The sequence below is a fragment of the Pezoporus flaviventris genome, unplaced genomic scaffold, assembly GCF_033815535.1.
Source record: "Pezoporus flaviventris isolate CSIRO_AGI_PZ_B2104156 unplaced genomic scaffold, CSIRO_AGI_Pfla_v1 ptg000093l, whole genome shotgun sequence".
NCBI classification, from domain to species: Eukaryota; Metazoa; Chordata; class Aves; order Psittaciformes; family Psittacidae; genus Pezoporus; species Pezoporus flaviventris.
In genome coordinates, this window is record NW_026892641.1 from 924,250 (window position 1) to 943,534 (window position 19,285).

General features: G+C 53.4%; 1 protein-coding gene across 11 annotated transcripts; it reads right to left on the bottom strand.

Annotated features, from left to right (window-relative positions):
• Positions 1-7: 7 nt before the first annotated feature.
• ST3GAL4 (ST3 beta-galactoside alpha-2,3-sialyltransferase 4) lies at positions 8-18,214 on the bottom strand. Of its 11 annotated transcripts, none has more exons than XM_061476147.1 (12): positions 18,126-18,214; positions 9,587-9,656; positions 4,425-4,555; positions 3,888-3,966; positions 3,325-3,406; positions 2,755-2,835; positions 2,581-2,678; positions 2,190-2,250; positions 1,595-1,970; positions 1,358-1,501; positions 1,095-1,238; positions 8-749 (listed from the first exon to the last, which is right to left on the bottom strand). In XM_061476147.1, the coding sequence occupies exons 3-12, from the start codon at positions 4,455-4,457 to the stop codon at positions 663-665; spliced, it is 1,185 nt and encodes a 394-aa protein (XP_061332131.1). In that variant the 5' UTR covers positions 4,458-4,555; positions 9,587-9,656; positions 18,126-18,214; the 3' UTR covers positions 8-662. The 11 variants fall into 11 exon arrangements, with proteins under 11 accessions (XP_061332131.1, XP_061332125.1, XP_061332126.1 ...); XM_061476141.1 differs by lacking the exons at positions 4,425-4,555; positions 18,126-18,214 and adding an exon at positions 15,303-15,318 and having other exon boundaries at positions 1,595-1,784; positions 1,875-1,970; XM_061476142.1 differs by lacking the exons at positions 4,425-4,555; positions 18,126-18,214 and adding an exon at positions 15,303-15,317 and having other exon boundaries at positions 1,595-1,784; positions 1,875-1,970; positions 3,337-3,406.
• Positions 18,215-19,285: the final 1,071 nt, after the last annotated feature.

Genomic DNA, 19,285 nt, shown 5'->3' on the forward strand with positions numbered 1-19,285 from the left:
CCCAGGAGAAGCTCCACGATAAATAAGCATTTAAATTAATTAAATTAAACTCCCCCCACCCCACCCAGAAGGCCCCTGCGGACCCCAAGGCCAGGCACCTCGGGGTACCCCCACCCAAGGGGGGGGCTGCGGGGACGAGCCCCCGCGCCAGCGCTAAGGCACAGGATGGGGCCGCCGAGGAGAAAGGAAATAAAAAGAGGGGGAATTAAATATTCGGGGGGGGGAACCTGGGCAGGGAGGAGGTGACATGGACCCCCCTGAAGGCTCCTGCTCCCTGGGGGGATCCCAGGACCCCCAAATCGGCCCCTCAGTGGGGCCCTCGTCCGAATAGGAGGGAATTAAGTGTAAGAGCCCAGGGGAAAGGCTCCTGACCTCCCTTTGCCCCCCAGGCCCGCTGGGAGGGCAGACCCCACCCCAAAACCCCCCTTTAAGTCCTTGGTAGCATCAGTGCATCGGTAGGAAAAGGCTCCGGGTGGGATGCGGGGGCTCCCTGCGCCCCCCCACCTCCGCTGAGGGTACCCGCGGTCCAGCACAGGCTCCCCAGCAACAAGAGTCCCACGAGGGCAGGGTGAGGGGATGATGCTCTCGCCGGGTTCTGGCCGTGCTGGTGTTGGTGTCCCCCTCCAATGGGGGATGTGGTCCCTGCGCAGCCCCCGGGGCCTTCAGAAGTAGGTGAGGTTCCTGATGAGGCCCAGCTCCAGCATCCGTTTGATGGCTACTGCCTCGTGTGAGACGTTGTGCTCCGATGCCTACAGGACACGACATGGGTGAGACCCATATTCCTTCTGCGCCTTCCGCCTTACCCATCCCACCAGCACTGAGGGGAGCTGATGCCTTCACCTCAAGCGAGAAGCCCCCCAAAAGGAGGAATAAGACCCTCCCAGCCCCCTCACATCAGCCAAACCCAAATCTCCACCATGGCTTTAAAAATCATCTAATTTCTCCTCGCACATCAACACCCATCATGGAAGGGGAGTAAGGAGTCTCCATGGGGAAGAGTATCCCGCACTGCTTAGTGTCTTTCTTAGGGCAAAATCCCCATCCTAGGGGGGAAATAGGGGTTAACATGGGCAAAGTGGAGGGCTAACACATACCGCCATGGACTTGAGTGTGATCTGTTCATAGTAGTGAATGGTCTGCTTCTTGTTGGCCGAATCAGGGTAGCCAAAGCCCGCGATGTGCACCAGGTCACAGAAGTGCAGTGCCAAGGTGATGGCCAGCAAACCCGTGGTGGGCTTCTGGAGGGAGAGGGCAGAGGAAAAGGCTTGCAAAGAGTCGTAGCCTTCACCGAGTTGCACCATGGAGGCCATCACCCCTCAAGGGGGGTGTTTGAGGAACGGCCATGCCACCCCCTTACCTGTTTGACCTTCCGTGGCTGCTTCATGGGGAGGTTGAGCAGTTTAGCAGCAGTTACTTCCATGTAATAAGGGTTGAGGATGCGGACTTGCTCCGGGTTGGCATCCCAGATCAACGGGGGCTGTTTCCAAAACCCTTTCCGCACCTGCAAGAGGATAGAGATGTGTCCCAGTTAGAGAGGAAAGACTCCAAGGGTGGGCTGGGATGAAGGTTGGGCTTAGTTCCCCACCATGCTTACCCTCTTCTTGTCATTGAGAATGGCCTCCATCCACTGGAAGTCCATGGGCTTGAAGGGCACCAGCACCAGCAGTGTGTCAGGGTTGTTCTCTGTCCTGGGGTTGAAGTGGGCAGACTCCGGGTAGAAAAGGCGCATGGTGGTCTTGGAGCCCACATCCTGCTCGTAGCCATGGACCGGGGCATTGTTCAGCCTTGAGGGGGGACAGGGGGACATCAGAGGCATCAACCCCATCTGCTGGTGGCACCGGGGAGGGATCAGTGGGACGGACACAGGGCCGTACCTGATCACAACATCGTACGTGTTGATGGTCTCCCCCATGGAGCTGTTGCGGAGCCGGTGGCCGTTGCCCACCACCGCGCACCTCCGGCACTTCAGTCTGCAGGAGAAAAGCCCCTTCTCAACCAGACCTGCTCCAAAACCAAGGTGGGTTTAACCCCCAAGGGAGGGGGCTTTAACCCACAGAGCTTCCCATGCTCCATCCACCAGCCCTGGGTTGCCGAGGTTCACTTTGCCCCAGATCCATGATAGGCAAATTCCCGCCCCACAAGAGAGCGATGAGGAGACAGAAAAGGCCCTGAACCCACCCCAGTGTTACCTCTGGATGCTTTCGGGCAGGGAGTAATGGGTTATTGACAGCAAGCGCAGGAGGACTTCTTCTGCAAAGCAAGGGTGAGGAGAAGGTGAGGAAGGCAGCTCCTGCCTGCTACAATGGGTGCTGCCCCATCCCTGCCAGATACCTCCTGCCACTATCCCAGCTCTGGGCACATAATCCTTTCCTTAATAAAGCCTGGCCCACCCTAAACCATAGGAGAGGGACAAAGGCAAGTAGATAAGCGCTGTAACAACTAGAAATCAAGCAAGCTATTTGTCTGGGGGGTAAAGGGGAAGACAGCACTGCCCCAAAAATCAACCTGGTTTTGAGAAGAGGCAATGAAACCCCCAGGAAGCAGCAGCCGCACAACCAGAAACCCAATGCTGAGGCTCACCGCTTCCTTTAGTGCCGTAGGGCAGCTCATAGAGCGACGGAGTCTTCACCCAAAAGTAGTCCTTCAGCTGCAAGAAGAGCGGGTGGTCCCTCGTGTAACTGCCAAGGAGCAAAGGGATGGTGAGAGCGGGATGGGGAGGAAGGGCTCTGCTTTCCCCTCTAACCCAACACTCACTTCCCGATGAGCTGCGCCGCTTTCCTCTCCACCTCCCCGAGGGGACACATCGTCTTGTTTTCTTGCACAGGGAAATAAAAGCTGTAAAGGAAGAGGTTAAAACAAGACGTATAAATGCTGCCTGCTCCGCTGCATCCCTGTCCTGGCAATGGGGGCTTGAATTCAATGGGACTCAAGGGCAGATACTGCCCACCAGATTTAAGCTCTGCTTATTTGCTGGGCTTGCAGCTTTGCATCAGAAGAGGTCTCTCTTGCTCTGCTCACAGACCTCACGCTGTTTTCCCTACCTCCACCACGGGGCTGGGAACAGGGAAGGGTTTTCCCCTTCTTCCTGGGCTCAGAAGAACACTGGCACTTGCCAAAAACCCCCACAGCTCCTAATCCTAACACACACCAAGGGGGAACCTCATAACGTGTGTCCCCCCCCCGGCATCAGCCAGCCCCCCAGTCCCCTAGGATCCAGCAAGACAATGCTCCAGCATCCCTGCATGGGCTGGGCAGGAGGATGCTGCCTCCAGAGAGCGAAGGAAAGGGCAGGATGTCCTTTAAATTGGAATAAAAGCCACTCACAGCTGTATGTACCTGTCTTCCCGGTAGATAGAGTACCAAACCATCACCAGAAACAGCGCCAGCACCCCGAGTATCTTCCCTCCTGCATGTCAAGGGGTGGAGGGAGAGAGAAAAACACCATCAAGCTCGTACCCTGAGTTCTGGATGATGGGATATGGGGATGCCCTGGGAGATCCAGGATTGCACAGCTATCCCCAGGGAGCAGCAGGGCCCAGCTGGCACAGTCACCCCCATCCAGAACGGAGCCAGGGTGGTTTTGTCCTGGATCCGAAGGTTTCCCTGTCGCTTCCTCCTGCCCAGCGTGCGTCAAAGGCCACACAAGAGCATACCTTTCTTCAGGTGTCTCCACCCCCTTTTGTTACCACAAAGCCTGAGTGCTACCGTGTGCCCAAGCCCAGACTCCAAAAAGCCCACCACGATGCCCCAGTACTCCATCACCCAACTGGAGCTGCAGCAAAGCAGCATCCGACCCCCTCCAAAGCCAAATTTCCACATGCAAATCCCCCTGAAACCCTTCATTCCCAGTTGAAAAAGGGAGATGGGACCTTCCCCATGGAACTCACGGGACTTGTTGATCATTTTTATCAGCAGGAGAGGCATCAGGCGAGGGCCGGAGCTCTCATTGTGGCTGCCGCTGGTCACCTGGCAGAGGGAAAGAGAGGGATAGGCATTGGATGAGGTCCAAACCCATTGATGCCATCCCCAAACACCCTGTCCAAGAGGTCTCTGCAACCCCAGACAAGCGGGTATTAGGGCTTCCTGATGTATTTCTATTTAAACCCACATTTCTCTGCCCTGCAGAGGTGGTTTGATATATACAGTTTATATAAGCCAGGGTCCCAGGGAGCCTCAGCCATACAGGTTGAACACCGAAACAAGAGGAACAAAAGAGAAGAGAATCAAAGAGGAAAAACAAGCCCCCGTGGGGGTTTCAACCACAACACCCCAAAGCACCCAAGTCAATGACCTGGGGGCCAAGTTTTAAGCCCAGCCCTGGCTCAAGCGATCGACCAACACCAGCCACCACAAAAGCCAAACAAGCCACCACCGAGCCAGGCAGAAGGGACAGGATTGGGGTCAAAGCAAAGAGCAACACGTACTTGGGGAACCTCCAATGCCTTCGATTCAACCATCCTGGCCTGGGCAAAGGGGGATGCTGCAACCTTAATGTACACTCAAACGCCAGCCAGGGATGTGGGGTGATTTTTTCTTCCTCCAAAACCTCTCGCTCCTGGAATAAGGGAGCAAAGAGCCCAGCTCGGAGCCACCCTGGCACCCACCACAACACAGCAACGATAGAGAACAGACTTACCAGCTGGGAGGTAGTTTGGGGTACATGGGAGACTTTGCTCCTGATAAGCCGCACCCCTAGGATATATCCCAGGTCAGAACTGGGCTTGGCTTTGCCAGCCCATAACTGAGCTTCTCCAAGCTCACAACCAGCCACGTCTCAGAGGAGGAGAGGGCGAGGAGGTGGTAAATGCCCAGCCAAGAGGAAAGGAGCACGCCCAGGCCAGCCATGGAAATCCTGGTCTCCGAGGGATTAGTCACCTTGTTGGAGGGGGGGACATGACCCATCTCAGCACCTCACCCTGCCTAACGAAGCACTGCTAATGAACACGGTATATGCCACCCACAACGGCTACGGGTTCAGCCAAACAAGAATCAGTCAAGAGGAGTGGTTTGGGGGGGGCAAAGTGGATCAAGAACAAGGAGAAATGGGACCAAAGATGAGCCCACCAGAGCCAGGCTCCTTCAATCCTCATCCCGGGCTCCCGAAATGAAAAGGGCAGGAAGGTCAAATAGTTAAAAAGGGCAGGTAGGGCAATTAAAAGGGAATTAAGGACAATTAAGCCCTGTTACAGGCAACAGGACGGGATAGAGAGCAAAGAAAGCCGCGGCCATTTGGCAACAGGGGAGGGGAACAGGTGAGGTGGCACCCTTGGAACCCCCTTCTCCTCCATAAAACATAGATATTGAACCCCTTCCCGGTGAATCGTGCCCAGCTCAGTCCATCCATCACTTGGAAACCCCAGGAAAGGGAAACAAAATCCCACTGCCATCCCCAGCTCTCATCCTGCATTGGTATATCTGTCTCCCTCCCAGCTCGGGAAGGAAAGGGAGGATTAAATCCACAGGTTTAAGCAAGCAGGGATAAGGAGCTGGGGTGGTCTCACCCTTTTATACGTTAGATTTGATTGAAAACAACAAAATCAGGGGAAATTAAGAAGCACCTTGTGTTTTCCTGGGGTTATTTCCCAGCAAAACTGGCCACAAAAGTCCCCGAGGCAAAAATCAGCCACCACAGCCCAAGGCTGGTGATGCTCCTTGGGCAGCCTGGGCATCCCCATTCACCAAGCCAAGCATTCGGAGCCGAACTTAGCACCAAATTCACCCCCAGCTCTCTCCTCCAGCGCCAAATCACCCAACTGAGCTTCTCACCACCTTAAGACACTGGGAAAATCCATTCTCACCCCCGTGTTTGCCTTTATACACCGCCTGATGTATTCTTTTAAGGCTTTATGATCCCTTCAAAGGCTTGTGTGCACAGGCTGGGCCTGATGCAAAACTTATCTAAAGCAAACAGTTAATAACTCTCAAGGAAAACAAATACTGTTTAAGCAAGCGTTTGGGGAATGCAGAGCAAAACAGAGCACACCCAGGCTGCCCCCGAGCCCAGGCCAAGGCGGAGGTGCTTTTGGAATGAAGTCAAGCACCCCCCAGCCTTGTGCTACCAGATCTGCAGCCCAAACAAGAGTGGCTGCTGAGAAGCAGGAAGGTCTCAACACCCCAAGACAGCTCCCTCCATCCTTGAAGAGACAGTGGGGGAGCAATGCTAAAGGGTCCTGCTGGTCCCTGCAGCATCCCTGTCTCACTAGAGCATTCCTGGTCCCCTACATCATCCTCAGACCCCAACAGCATCCCTGTCCCACTACGGCGTCCCTGGTCCCTCACAGCATCTTAGAGCATCCCTGCCCCACTACAGCATCCCTGTCTCACTACAGCACCTCTGAGGCCCCCACAGCATCCTCAGACCCTGCAGCATCTCTGGTCCCATCCGGCAGGGCAAGATTCAGCACTCACCCTTCTCATGGAACAAGCAAACATGCCTCGACCACAGGTCCCCATGGGTTTGGTCCAGGGCATTGCCTCCCGTGCCATACTCCAGGGCTGGAAGGAGAATTCCAGGTGGATTCTGCTCCCCACGCTTGGAAGCAGCAACTGGAAAAGCCCCTCCCTTTGATGTCTAGGCAACGAACCGCCATAGAACCATGGGGTGGAATGTTAGTGCCGCCCAAAGGGCATGGAACCCCTGCTGCACCTCGTGTTCCCAGCCAGGCCTCCCTTTCCCCAGCCCAGCGTTTCAGGAAAGCCCCATCCCCAGCATGCTGTGGAGGCATCTCCTGGTGAAGCACTTCATGGGTTTCCCAATCTCCTTCAGGCCTAGAGCGGGGTTTTGCTTCCCACCCTCGGAAAGCCCCATGGGGACCACCTGCTGTGTGTGTGTGACCTCAGAGGAGCTCATCCCTGTATCTACAGCCATCCGCCCTCAACAGCTTCAGATTCATGGATTTCAGTCACATCAGCCCATGAAGTGGCAGCAGGCATCAGTTGAGTTGCTCCCAACCGTGTTTGGGGGAAAAGAAGTTAATGCCTTTAAACCCACGGAGTGGGCACAAATGTGGTGGGTGAATATAACCCCCCCACACCTCACCCTGGCACAGGAGGATGGTGATCTCAGCCAAGCATCCATGGACCAGCAGTGAAAGCTCTTGGTACTTTTACGTTTCCATGGTAACCCAAGGATGGAGGAGATGAAGCGTGACATAACAATGACACCTCTCCCATGCTCACATCATCCCATGTCTGTAGGGCATGGAGGTGCTGGTCCAGCTTCCCTGGAGTGAGCACCTCCAAAAGTTCATTCCAAAAAAAATCCTCAGGCACTTATTTTTAGCTGGATTTGGAGGGGATCACACCCAAGCAATGGATGTAGTCCCTAGGGATTCAAACACAGCAGCAAGAACCAAAGGGAGACAGACAGCACAGAGAGCAGAGATCCCTTTAACTTCCCCTTGGAGCAGCTCTGCTCTGGAGCCAGGCTGAGAGAGCTGGGCTGAGTCAGCCTGGAGAAGAGAAGGCTCCTGAAGGGAAGACCTTAGAGCAGCTCCAGTGCCTAAAGGGGCTGCAGGAAACCTGCCTTTGGGCAAGGGCCTGTAGGGACAGGCCAAGGGGAATGGCTTGAACCTGCCAGAGGGGAGGCTGAGATGAGCTCTTAGGCAGAAGCTCTTCCCTGTGAGGGTGCTGAGGCGCTGGCACAGGGTGCCCAGAGAAGCTGTGGCTGCCCCATCCCTGGCAGTGTTCAAGGCCAGGCTGGACACAGGGGCTTGGAACTGGATGAGCTTTAAGGTCCCTTTAACCCAAACCTGTTTGATTCTATGACTGCAGCCAGACCATCTCTTTCAAGCTTTCAAAGAGCCTTGCAGGGACCAGCAGGACAGATCCTACGCTCCATTTTGAGGACAACCACTGGGGATGCAGTTTGCAGCCCTGGGATAACGCAAGCCCCCATCTCATGGGTGCTTTCCCTGCGGTGGGGCTGGGATCGCCAGAGGAGCCTGGCAGATGCTGCTGTACCCCCCACGCTGCCTCAGCTGCATCCTGCCCTGGCAAAGCCATCACGTACTGAAGCCTGAACACAACGTGGGAGGCGGCCGGGGGGGATGCTCCAGGGAAAGGATCCAGCGAACTCAAGGTGCTGCTTGGGCTTGGCAGAGCATCAAAGGCACCCAAACCTCCGGCCTGGCATCCCAAAGCTGCTGCTAGCTCCAGGTGCTTGGGGATTATCTTTTGTCTAAGATGGGAGAAAAACCATGCGGGATTGCAAACAACCACCCGTGCAGCCTAGAAGTCAGTAGGGTCTGTATATGATCCCCCTCCAAGGGATGCTGTGGTGGTAGAGGGATGCTGACAGAGAGCAATTGCAGGAGCACAACCTGCAAGCACAGGGCTGGGGGGATGCAGAAGGTCATCCGGATGTGGCGCTGCAAAAATGAATCCCATTTGACACTGGACATGGTCACAGCAAACAGAGCACCAGCCCATTCTGCTGATACCCGTATTTATCCTGTTTTAAGAGCCCTGCAAGTCAGTTCAAAGGAATCTTAATTGCTCCTTAATAGGAGAAGCTGTTGCCTTAGCCCATGGTATCTCAGACACACAATAACCCAGCCAAAGGTTTATGACAGGACTGAAAACAAACCTTTTCAGCATGTCAGCTGGAACAAAAACATTTACCCGTGATGAGGGTGCTCGGGAGGAGGTGGCAACAGCAAATAAGGCAGGGCAAGTATTTCCATGGTGGCAGGTCCTCCGAATGAATCCGGGCTGCTCCTGCCTTTTCATAGCACTTGGTTTTAACATGCCCAGGAGTCAAAACCCAGTTCAGGTTTTCATTTAATCCTGGCAGCAGGAAGACACAGGGACAGGACAGATCCCTTCCTACAGCACTGCATGGGCACACCTGAGTATCTCATACCTCTGGGATAACCCCATGGCATGAAAGGAGCTACATGGCTACTCCTCAGTGTGTAAGGCTATGTTGTTATAGGTTAAGGCTGTAAGGCTGTAAGGCTGTAGGTTATTATAGGTGAAGGAAGCCTTTCTCCACTGCCTGCTTCCCCAGGAGCAGTGGGCAAAGCATCCATAGGGATGCAAACAATCAAGGGAAGTAAAAACTTAAACCAAAGTGCTCCAGCCACCTCCAACCCAAACTGAAGCAATGCCCAGATTCAACCTCAGCTCTCCAGGGAAAACAGGTGGGAAATTCAGGGACCTCAAGCCCCACGGGATGAGTTATCCCACAGGCAGAGGCTTTTGACTACAGGAGTCCCTTTTGGGGGTTCAAAAGCTGCCTGCCCAGTCACATTCCCCTTTGCAAGGCTCTAAGTGCCACCTTAACCCCCAACCGCAGCAGCCCTGCGGTTTCCACACCATTTCCTCCAACACCTCCTGTTTTTCACAAGAAAACCAGCTGATTTTGGGTAGTCCAATCCCCAGGGTAACCCCACCCTTGATCTCAAAACCTCTGTCCCCAAAACCTCTGGGGTGAACCAGATGGATTTAATGGGCTCCATCACTTTGTACCCCCTTGATGCTCCATTAACCCCAACAGCCACAACAGGAGGAGGATGCTCCTCCTGGGGAGACCTTTTCCAGCATCCCCATCCTTAATCCCATCAGGACAACAAAGGGTACTTACTGTCCGTTCTCTCAGTCCAAGCAGAGCAGGCAGCAGCTCGGTGGGATCTACGAGGCCGTCCTCTCTTCCCCTAGGAAAGGAAGAAGGGAGAACATCCTTAGGGCTACATCAACCCACCGCACCAGTGGGCAAGGGAGGCTTCGCTCAGCAGCCATCTGCATTCTGAGGACCCAGGGGATCCCGAGCGATCCCCACCCAGTGCAGCTCTATGCACTGGTGGGGAACCAGCAGAAGGGCTCCTTTGAGCCATCACGTGTGGCAGAGGATGTCTGTGCTCTCTGCAATACCACTCACCTCCTCCAGCACTGGCAGCAACCAGAGCCTGGCTTCAAGCTGGTTTTAAGGAGGAAGCAAGGCAGTTCAGAGCCAGCTTTCCCCAACACCTCTTGGCCTTTCCCATTGAAATCCCCTTCCTTGACTTACTCAGATCCTTACGAAGCTGGTGATGCACCCCCTGGGCTGCTTCACAGCTCTCCTGCCTTCCTGCATGGAAGATGATCCTTAATCCCTCATCTCCAGCATCTCTTCCCCCAAAAACCTTTCAAAATCACACCCCCTCACCTGGCACTGTAACATCCTTATGACTTGGAATATCCTTATGATTTGGGGAAGGAAAAGCCCCACTGAGAAGCTGCTACACACAGAAACTCTCTTGCCGTGCTGCCTCTGGGAGAAAAGCCCCTCTGCAGGGTCAGCTGCCCTGCATCCAGCTTGATTACCCCAGCTAATGAGAAACACCTGGAGTGAAGCAAGCCCATTGCTATCTCAGTTAACAGTCAGCTTTGCTCTTCCTCCTTGTGCCCGGGGGATGGATATGGGATGGTGGGATTCACGGCTCTCCCCCCTCAAAAAACACTAAAGGAACAATCTCAGCCCAGTTTAGTTCAAGGAAGAGTGATGGAGATGGAGAAGGGTGGTTTGGACAGGACCAGCAAGGTGCTCTCCACAGCTGGTGCTTGAGCCCTGCAGAGAAGATGCTTCCAAGGGGAAACTGAAGGACAGGAGGTTTCCTTAACTCTCTCCATCTCTTCCAGCTGGGAAAAGCAAAGATAAGGGATGCTGGTGGCTGCCAACACAGTACAAGCCCTCCCCAAGGCATGCTTCACTCTTAATGCTCCCTTTATTTTAACAAAGGGGTTACATCCTTGTGCAAGGGATGGGGAAGCACACTGAGCATCTCTGAGATGGTTCCTCCTATCATGGAGGCTAGGTGCTTTTCCCCAGGGACCAGGCTTTCCACAAATGCTCTGGACAACAAGGAACAGCTTCATCCCAGTGCCTTCCCTCCCCGGTTACAGCAGCTCTGCTTTGTCCTACCCCATCATCTGCAGTTAAACCAGCTGGGGCAATCAACAACCAAATCAGATGCACTTGGGGCCACTTTGCAAGTGCCCTAAAGGTTCACCTTTCTGCACCAGGGCCTTTCCAGAAGCCCTGGATCCACTGGAGCATCCAACACTGCTACCAGCAGGGAGCTGTTTCATTTAGACCCATGAATTATGGGATCCACTAATGAGGTTAAACTCTCCCTGCGGAGGTCCTGCTAAAGCATGTCATGGTACAGCCCCTGCCCATGTAGATGAGGATGCTCAGAGCTGTCTGAGGGGGGGCAAGGGGATGCCTCCTTCCCTGCAGCATCCTCCCAGCATGATGCTGTAGCCCAGGATGAGTCTATGATCCCTTAAAGGACATGGGCCCTGCTGGGAGGATCCGAGGTTTTGCCCAAAGCTGGTCTTTCCAGCTCGACTGGAAGATCCAGGATTGCTTCCCAGCCTCCTAAGTGGTGCTCCCAGCCCAAGGTCTAGGATAAACCCATCGCAGCTCAGGCAGCCGCCAGGTTAAGAACTGCGGTCCCCACCACTCGCCTCGGGCAGCTCAACCCATCTGGCAGCTGATCCCGGCAGGAAATGAACGTCTCATATCCCAAAGCCTTCAAAAAAAAAAAGCCCTGAACAAGCTGAATTTTGCTCTTTTCCCTCCCCAGGCTCCCAATAACACTGCTCAGTTTCCCCCCCTTCTATCAGGCTCCATTTAAATACTGATCCTCAAATCTGAGGGGGGAAAAGACGCCTTGTGCTCCCTCCTCAACATCTGCCATTCCACGATGCTTGTGGCTTCGGATGGAAGACAAAAACCCAAAAGGCTGTATCCCTTCCCCTGTTGATGATTAAAGCCAACCAGGATCAGTCCTTTGAAGGGCTCAGCCCCAGTGCACGAGCATCCCGGGGGGGCACAGGCAAGAGCAGACACACACAAGGCAGGGACAAGGCATCAAATCCCTCCCATCTGTCACAGAATAGTTAGGGTTGGAAAGGACCTTAAGATCATCTAGTTCCAACTGGACCCCCCATAGATTGTTAAGAGGAAGAGGAGGACACAGAGATGGAATTTCTCCCCCTTCCAATGGCCAGACCTGAAGCAAGGCAGCTGTCCATCCACCTGTCCATCGGCGCTCCATCACCAGTCGCCCTCAGTTAAAATGACCTCCCACCAGGGGAGAGAGCAAAAGCCAGGCTGGGAGGGGAGTAAAAGCCAGGTGAGCTCATCCTCCTCCTCCTCCTCTGGAGAGAATATCTCTACTTGGCATGAGCGAGGTGTTTCCAAGCCCGGCACATCCCTCACGTCATCCCAGTCCCTACTGCCCCAGGTCCTGGAGCTTATTCATTCATCAGGTATTTAGTGGGAGATAATCCAGCCACTTCCCAACCATCCAAAGGTGTAATGTCAGTGTGGGATGTGATTTTGGGTAGAGGCTGCCCTGCTGAGCCTCACCTCAGCGGATGCGCCCTGGCCAAAAGAGCATGTAATAGCAACCAGCAGAACCCCCGTCCTCCACCCCAACTGGTTTTATTTATTATCTTGGTCATTTATTACATTTATTAAAAGATTTCTTTAGAAATAATGTTTTATTTTAATATAAAATAATTTAATAAACCTACTTCTATTCAATCCCTGTGAATGGGAAGAAAAGCAAAGCTTCCCAGCCAAGCTGGATTATACTATTATACAACCTAAAAATAAATGAGTGCTATTTAAGGACGAGCCTCCCATCATAAACCACCCCAAAACAAATTCAAACAAGAAATAGACATGAGAAATCACTGCTATTTCCACGCTGGGGTGTTCAGCATCACCCTTCAGACCAAAAAAGAGCCTATTTTGGGTTGATTTCTTAGCAAAACTCTGTTCTTCCAAGAGCAGAGCGTCCTCAGGCTTGATGCCTGCACGCATTTAGGCGAGCCAGGCAAATAAATAATTAAGATTTAAATATGGGTTTGCATAATAGAGATAATCCGTCCATTTAACTTGTAAATGCAGGCGGAATTAAGAAGCAGCTTTGTTAATTAGGTAGCAAAGGGGCCTGGGAAGCCCCAGCTTCAGCAGATGCTGGAGGACCATAAGGATGCTAAAAGGGGGGATACAGGGGTTTGGCGGGGTGGCCGAGTAGTGGAGCAGGTTTTATCCCCCCTTGCACTAACATTGTGCTGTGCTAGGGGTGAACACCCCATATTTTAGGGTGAACCTTTGCGTTCACCCATATTTTTATTGCAATCCCCCCAGCTCCTCCGGCTCTTCAGCAGGAGCTGCCTGTACCAGGTGATACCCTGAAACAAAAAAGGCAGCAAAAAAAGAGCCTGAAGTAATATTTTTGGGGACAAATCACATAGTTTTAGGGACAAATCGCATATTTTTGAGGACAAATCACCTATTTGATGCATAACAAGCATGTATCAAAGCCGGGCTCCTGGTCACGCTCTGCTCCCCACATTCCAGACACCAGAACTACCAGACCCCACCTGGGAGCAAAACCTGTTGAGCCCGTACGTGCTCAAACAGACAGCTCTTTGTGGGGTTTTCTTTCTTTTCCCTTCTATTTTTTGTCCTGAAGTGGCACTGGTTATCACACAGGGATGGGCCCGAGGACTTCCTAGCACTTGGCAGTGTTCCTTACACCTTGTTCTCCTTATGCCTTGTTCTCCGCACTAAGAGGCGGCGGCACATTTAACCCCTAAAGCCCTCCATTCACCTTCATCTTTGACACCATCCCACACCCGGGTCCTCCTTCAGTCCTGCATACCTCAATCCACCTTCACCCTCTCTCTGTGTTTTTCCCCTTTATTTCTCACTTGTCACCCCATTTTCCCCCACAACACCCCATCACTCTCCTCCATTCCCAACCCAGGCGGGTCCAGATCCATCCTCATGCCCGAATCCCCCCCCACAAACCACACAACGGACATGGAGTGATGCCATGATGGCATTTTAACACCCAGAAAGAGCTGGTTTATTACCCACTATGGAGCTGCTTGGCTGGCAGCATGCACAGAGCATCAGCAAAGCCCCCCAACAGTGTTAAAGCATCCTCAATCACTGCTCAGTGTTTTCCTGCCTCAGTTTCCCCCCGTTTTGGGGCTCAGGGAAGCTCTGCAACATGCACAGGGGATGCAGCAGAGACCCCAAGTCCCAAACTCCATCCCAGCTCATACATATATATATATATACACACACACATATATATATACACACACATGTATGTATATATATTAAAAGAAACATAAAGAAAACACCCGATGGAAATGTCTCAAACACTTCAAAACCTGACACAGGACCCAGCCCCTTGTGCAAGGCCAATGAGTCAAGTCACAACCTCTCACCACCAGCATCCAGCTCTGGTTTACAGAGCCATGCGGCTCAGCTGATACCGGGATGCCGAATCCGGCCGGGAGAGCTTGGTCGAGGCTGGGGGAGACATTTTGCAAGGGGAAGAGCCGAAACAGGGCCGGCATCTGGAAGCGATTGGAGGCGAGGAGCCTCTCCCAGGCGCAGCGGGGAATTCCAACGGCGTGAGCTCAGGTTAAAGCCTCCTTCGTAGACCCGGGGTTAGAAAGAAAACCCAAGCTTCAGCACATATAGTTCTAAACCCCCAAATAGCGATGGAAAGGGAGCCAGCTCCCCGCTCAGTCCTACCTGGATGCAGCCTTGTGGTTTAGGTTGATTCTGATTTGCGAGAAACAAAACAGCTCTGAAGAAGAGGAAAAAACTCTCTGTAGATTTGTTGATATAACTTTACAGGCGTGGTGTTGGGAGGAGAGTCCTCCTCTGGCACTGCATCCTTTCAAACAGCCTTGCTTGCGTTACCATGCAGCCCTGCACCATCCATCCCGTGGGACTGCTGTATCCCACAGATGAGCATCCCTTGCCAGCACACGCTCCAACACACACTGGTCCTTGAATTGCAGTGGATCGGCAAACACAGGAGCATCCCAGCATCGAAGAGCTGATGGAGGATGCCACCCTAGCTTAGGCAGAGAGGTCCTTTGCAAGGAGCCTTTGTTACAGGGACAGGCAGCACCCATGGGTGGTCAGATCATAGCATCACAGAATGGTTTGGGTTGGAAGGGACCTTAAAGCTCCTTCCACTAGAGCAGGCTGCTCGAATCCCCTGTGTCCAACCTGGCCTTGAACACTGCCAGGGATGGGGCAGCCACAGCTTCTCTGGGCACCCTGTGCCAGCGCCTCAGCACCCTCACAGGGAAGAGCTTCTGCCTCAGAGCTCATCTCGGTCTCCCCTCTGGCAGGTTAAAGCAGGATCCGAAGGGAATGTGCAGAATCTGGAATCCAGCACCTACCAAATCCCACAGCCCCCAGACTGCTGCTTCAGCCACGCCATGCACTGAAGGCCCGCATCCTTCCCAGCTCCATCGCTCCCACACACCTTCCCAGGGTCTCAGCAGTCATCATCCCGTGCCAATGGGCAGCACGGCGGAGCCGGAGCATCCGTGAGCTGGCACTGCAGCTCATCGGCCTCCTGCAGACAACAGCACACATCCTGGAGAGGAGCCGCAGCCCACGCCGGCCCCAAAGCACCCTGAGCATCCGGCAGGCAGGAGCAAACCGGGATGGAGGCTGGCTCCTCCTCTGGTTTCACCAAATCCCTTTCTCCTTCCTCTGAGGAAACTTTCCAGCCCAACCCCGGTCACATGCAAGGGGTCAGCAGCAGGAAATGCGAGAGGTTAGCAGGAACTGGCTTGGGGTTCTCTCCCTCCCAAGAAGAGGCAGGGTTTTCCTAGGAAAAGGTCACTAAAGACCATGAGGATCGCAGCTGGAAGAGGGAGAAGCTGCTGGTGTCCAAGTGCAAGAGGAAGGGAAAGGGGGGTTACGAAGAAACCCCAGAAAAGAGAACGAGAAGTTGCAAAGGCAGAGGGAAAGAGTCAAATCATTTCCTTTTCTGGCTGCACAACCAAAACTGCTCGTGCAAGTGTCCCCTATCAGCGGGTTCCCTGCAGGGATGCAGGGGAAGGTGCTATCCTCTGCAGGAGGAAGGACCACAGCCCTGCTTCTTTACACACTGTGCCCAGAGAAAACAACCAAAAGGGAGGGAAATGCTGTAAGATAAATTATTCTGTTTTAAAAAGCACAATAGGAAAAGCTCTCGAGAAGAGGCTCGAGTGGGTTTTCATTCCATGGGTGGGCTCTGATCGCCGCTACGCTCCCAGCTCGATTTGACACTCTACTCCACAGTGGACGTCCCTTAAAATTAGTGTCAGCAGCCAGTTCCTCCTCTTATGTTTGCACTTGCAGAGCCTTTAATCCTCATGGGATTCGGTGCCTTGCTGTGGAAGTTGCTATTAAACCATTGCCTGGAGCTGGAGGAGCGAGCAGCCCTCTAATGATGGAGATAATGAAGCACTGGGGTTTGGGAGAGTCCAGCAAAGCACACTGATCCCATCCTATAGTTTGTAATGATGTCAGGAGCTCGTCATAGGTTAGACATGTTAGGAGCCAAGGTAGCAAGAGGAGACCTCACAGCTGCAGGCAGCATCTCCTAGGATGAATCCACCTCCGAGCTTTCTGCTCAAGATCCCGGCTCTTCCCAGGCTGGGATCCGGGATGTGCTACGGAGAACTGCTATGCAACACAATGGGAATCGCAGCACACCTTGAGGAGCTGAAATACAAGTGGACTCAAGCTACCAGTCCCAGCACAGCTGATCCCTGATCCCAAAGATCCTGCCCAAGAGCAGGGAACAGCACAGACCCCTTGCCTCCTCCAGCCCCTTTGCTAAGCAAAGGGATAAGGTTCTCTCCCTAACGCCTTCTATTCTCCAGGCTGAACAAGCTCAGCTCTCTCAGCCTGGCTCCATAGGAGAAAGGAAAGCCTCAGGCTCCACCACCAGCCCCTTCATCTCCGAGAGCGGTCAGAGGGAGATCCTGCCATAGAAGCCAGGCAAATTCCCAGCAGGAATCTCCCAGAAGCTATACCACAAAACTTTCATTAGCTCATTTTACTAAGAGGTGGAGACCAGACTGCACCAACCCACCAGGCATCGGGACAGCACCGGCATCACTCCATTAACCCGCTGGGAAATCACATCCCATGACCAATAGCCAAGCTGAGGAGCATGGAAAAGGTGCTGGAGGAAGAATTCCCTTTGTTCTTTGCTACCAGAACAGTAAAACCCCATTGGCAGAGATGTGACAGACCTGACATTGAAAGATCAATGGGGAAAGGTCCAGTTGGTCCTTTTTCTGCTGTCTTGGGGCAACCAACCTCATTATTCCCCCAGGAACATGGCTGTCCCATGGGAAAAGGGAGCTCCAAGCCACGTAATGGAGTGCAATGGGGGGGTTATCAATCTTCTGCACCAGGATGTCCAGATCCCACTCTGTCTACACCAGGATCAGTCCCTTCTACCCCTTTGGGATGACCAGGATTTGGAAGCGCCTTCATCAACAGCTCAGAGGATGCTCAGGGATGGAAATATAAAGCACAAGACCACCTAAATCAATCCCACAGCCCACAGCCTCATCCTGAGCATGGGGCACATCCTCCCCTCCCCGGGGCCTCCAGCAGGATTTTCCCATCCTTTCACTGGCACCCAGGCATTAAAATCGCACATACCCATCCCAATGAGCAGTTGGGAGGTGCCAGGATCAATCCTGCCTGGGGCCAGGGGGTGGGTACTCTCTCCTTACGGATAGCTGTGTGTAGGAATGATGCCCAAGGTTGGATTATCCCAGCAAGACGCTGGGGTTTTGTTTTGCCGGGGATGGAATCGTGAGAGCAATGGGGGGGCTTTCCCACCTGGAAGCTCGACCGTGCTTCAGGCACTAATTAATTACATTAATTAGATAAATAATAATAGCAAAACAGAGAAATAAAGCTGCTTTCCATCATGCCACACTCACTGCGACACCCACACCAACGGCACAGGATGCACCAGTGGGGGTCCAAGCGTTGGTTAATGGGGGGGTCCCCCCATATCCCCAATTTGCATCTCCCCCCACATGCAAAACCCATATGCAGGCAGCGCTGCCTGTTCTGCCGCCTCCCAGCACATCGCATATCCCAACCCCTCCAAGACCCCCCCAAAAATACCCAAAACGGGATTTTCCTCTCCTCCCCCCCCCCCCCCCCTTCCCAATCCCATTTTGCTCAATCCCAGCGGTTGGATTTGTAGCGGAGACCCGGACACGGAGCACGGGGGGGGTCAAGAAAAAGAGAAGGACCCCCGGCCATAGACAGGCTGCGGACTCACCATGGGGCGGGCGAGGGGGGCTGCGGGAGGCGGCGGGGATCGGGGCGGGATGCGGAGCCGGCCAGGAGCCGGGCGGGGAGCGGGCACGCTTGCGCACAGCGCCGGGAGGGAGGGATGGAGGGATGGAGGGAGGGAAGAGCATCCCGGGGGCTGGAAGCAGCCGGCCCCGCCATCGGGGAGGTGGGAGAGGACAATTCCCCCCTTCCATTCCCAGCTGGAAATCACAGCGCTGGGAGCAACCCCGTCATTGGCACAAATCTCAGCCCAAGTAAGAGCAGCTCACAGCAAATTAATGTGGTTTGGTTTCGTTTTAGTTTTTTTTTGCGGGGGGGGTCGCACCGTTCCCCCATCAAATCCACCGTAAAATGATGCTGTGCCTAAAATCACCGATTTAAGATTTAAGGGGGATTTTTGTTGCTTGTTTCCCTGCAGAGAAATTAATCCTCAGTATCCCACGGGATTTTCATTTCTATTCCCATCATCATCACTACACACGAACTCAGCAGCCAGCCCCCTCAAGGCATTCATTTCAACAGTCCAAACACCATCCCTCCTGTGCTCGGGTGAGTTTTGCCAATCTCAAAGACAATATTAACACTGATTTTTAATTAGGAAATAATGTGGAATATTGGCCCTGGAGCAGGCAGTGAATTTTATTCCTCTTTATTGGGCTGGAAAGCAAGAGATTGATGGAATGGGGAGGGAAGCAGCCCACTTTGAAGACCAAGGCTGGTGCCGATTGATAAAATACCTGCTGAGCTGATGGCTCTGGCCTTGCCAAGGCTCATTGAACAACTACATCAATATTTGAAGAGCATCCTCATCTCGAGGATGGGGCTTCCTTGCCCACAAGAAGTGAAGCAACAGGGCAGAGCTTTACCCGTGGTGACAGGCAAAGACCTTGTAATTAGGCTTTAATTGCCACTGGCTTGTCAATGATGCTGGGGTAATTAGTGGGGCCACAGCTCAGCAGGGGGGGAGCTGAGATGTGCTTGAGGGATGTTGAGCCCCTTTGGTCTCTTGTGTTCCCCCGCTCTGTTTATTGCATCTGAAAACAATAAGCGGCGTTCAATAAGCGCCAGCAATAATAATGCATCCCAAATGTCTATTTTTACCATGCCCCCAAGACACAGCATTAAAAGAGGCTGCAAAGCTTCCCT

Coding starts and splice junctions, on each gene's coding strand:
- ST3GAL4 (XM_061476145.1), bottom strand. CDS start 6,486: ATGGCACGGGAGGCAATGCCCTGGACCAAACCCATGGGGACCTGTGGT. Junction 2,836..3,324: donor GAAGACAGGTACATACAGCT/GTGAGTGGCTTT, acceptor CTTCCTTTACAG/CTTTTATTTCCCTGTGCAAG. Junction 1,502..1,594: donor TTCTCAATGACAAGAAGAGG/GTAAGCATGGTG, acceptor ATCCTCTTGCAG/GTGCGGAAAGGGTTTTGGAA.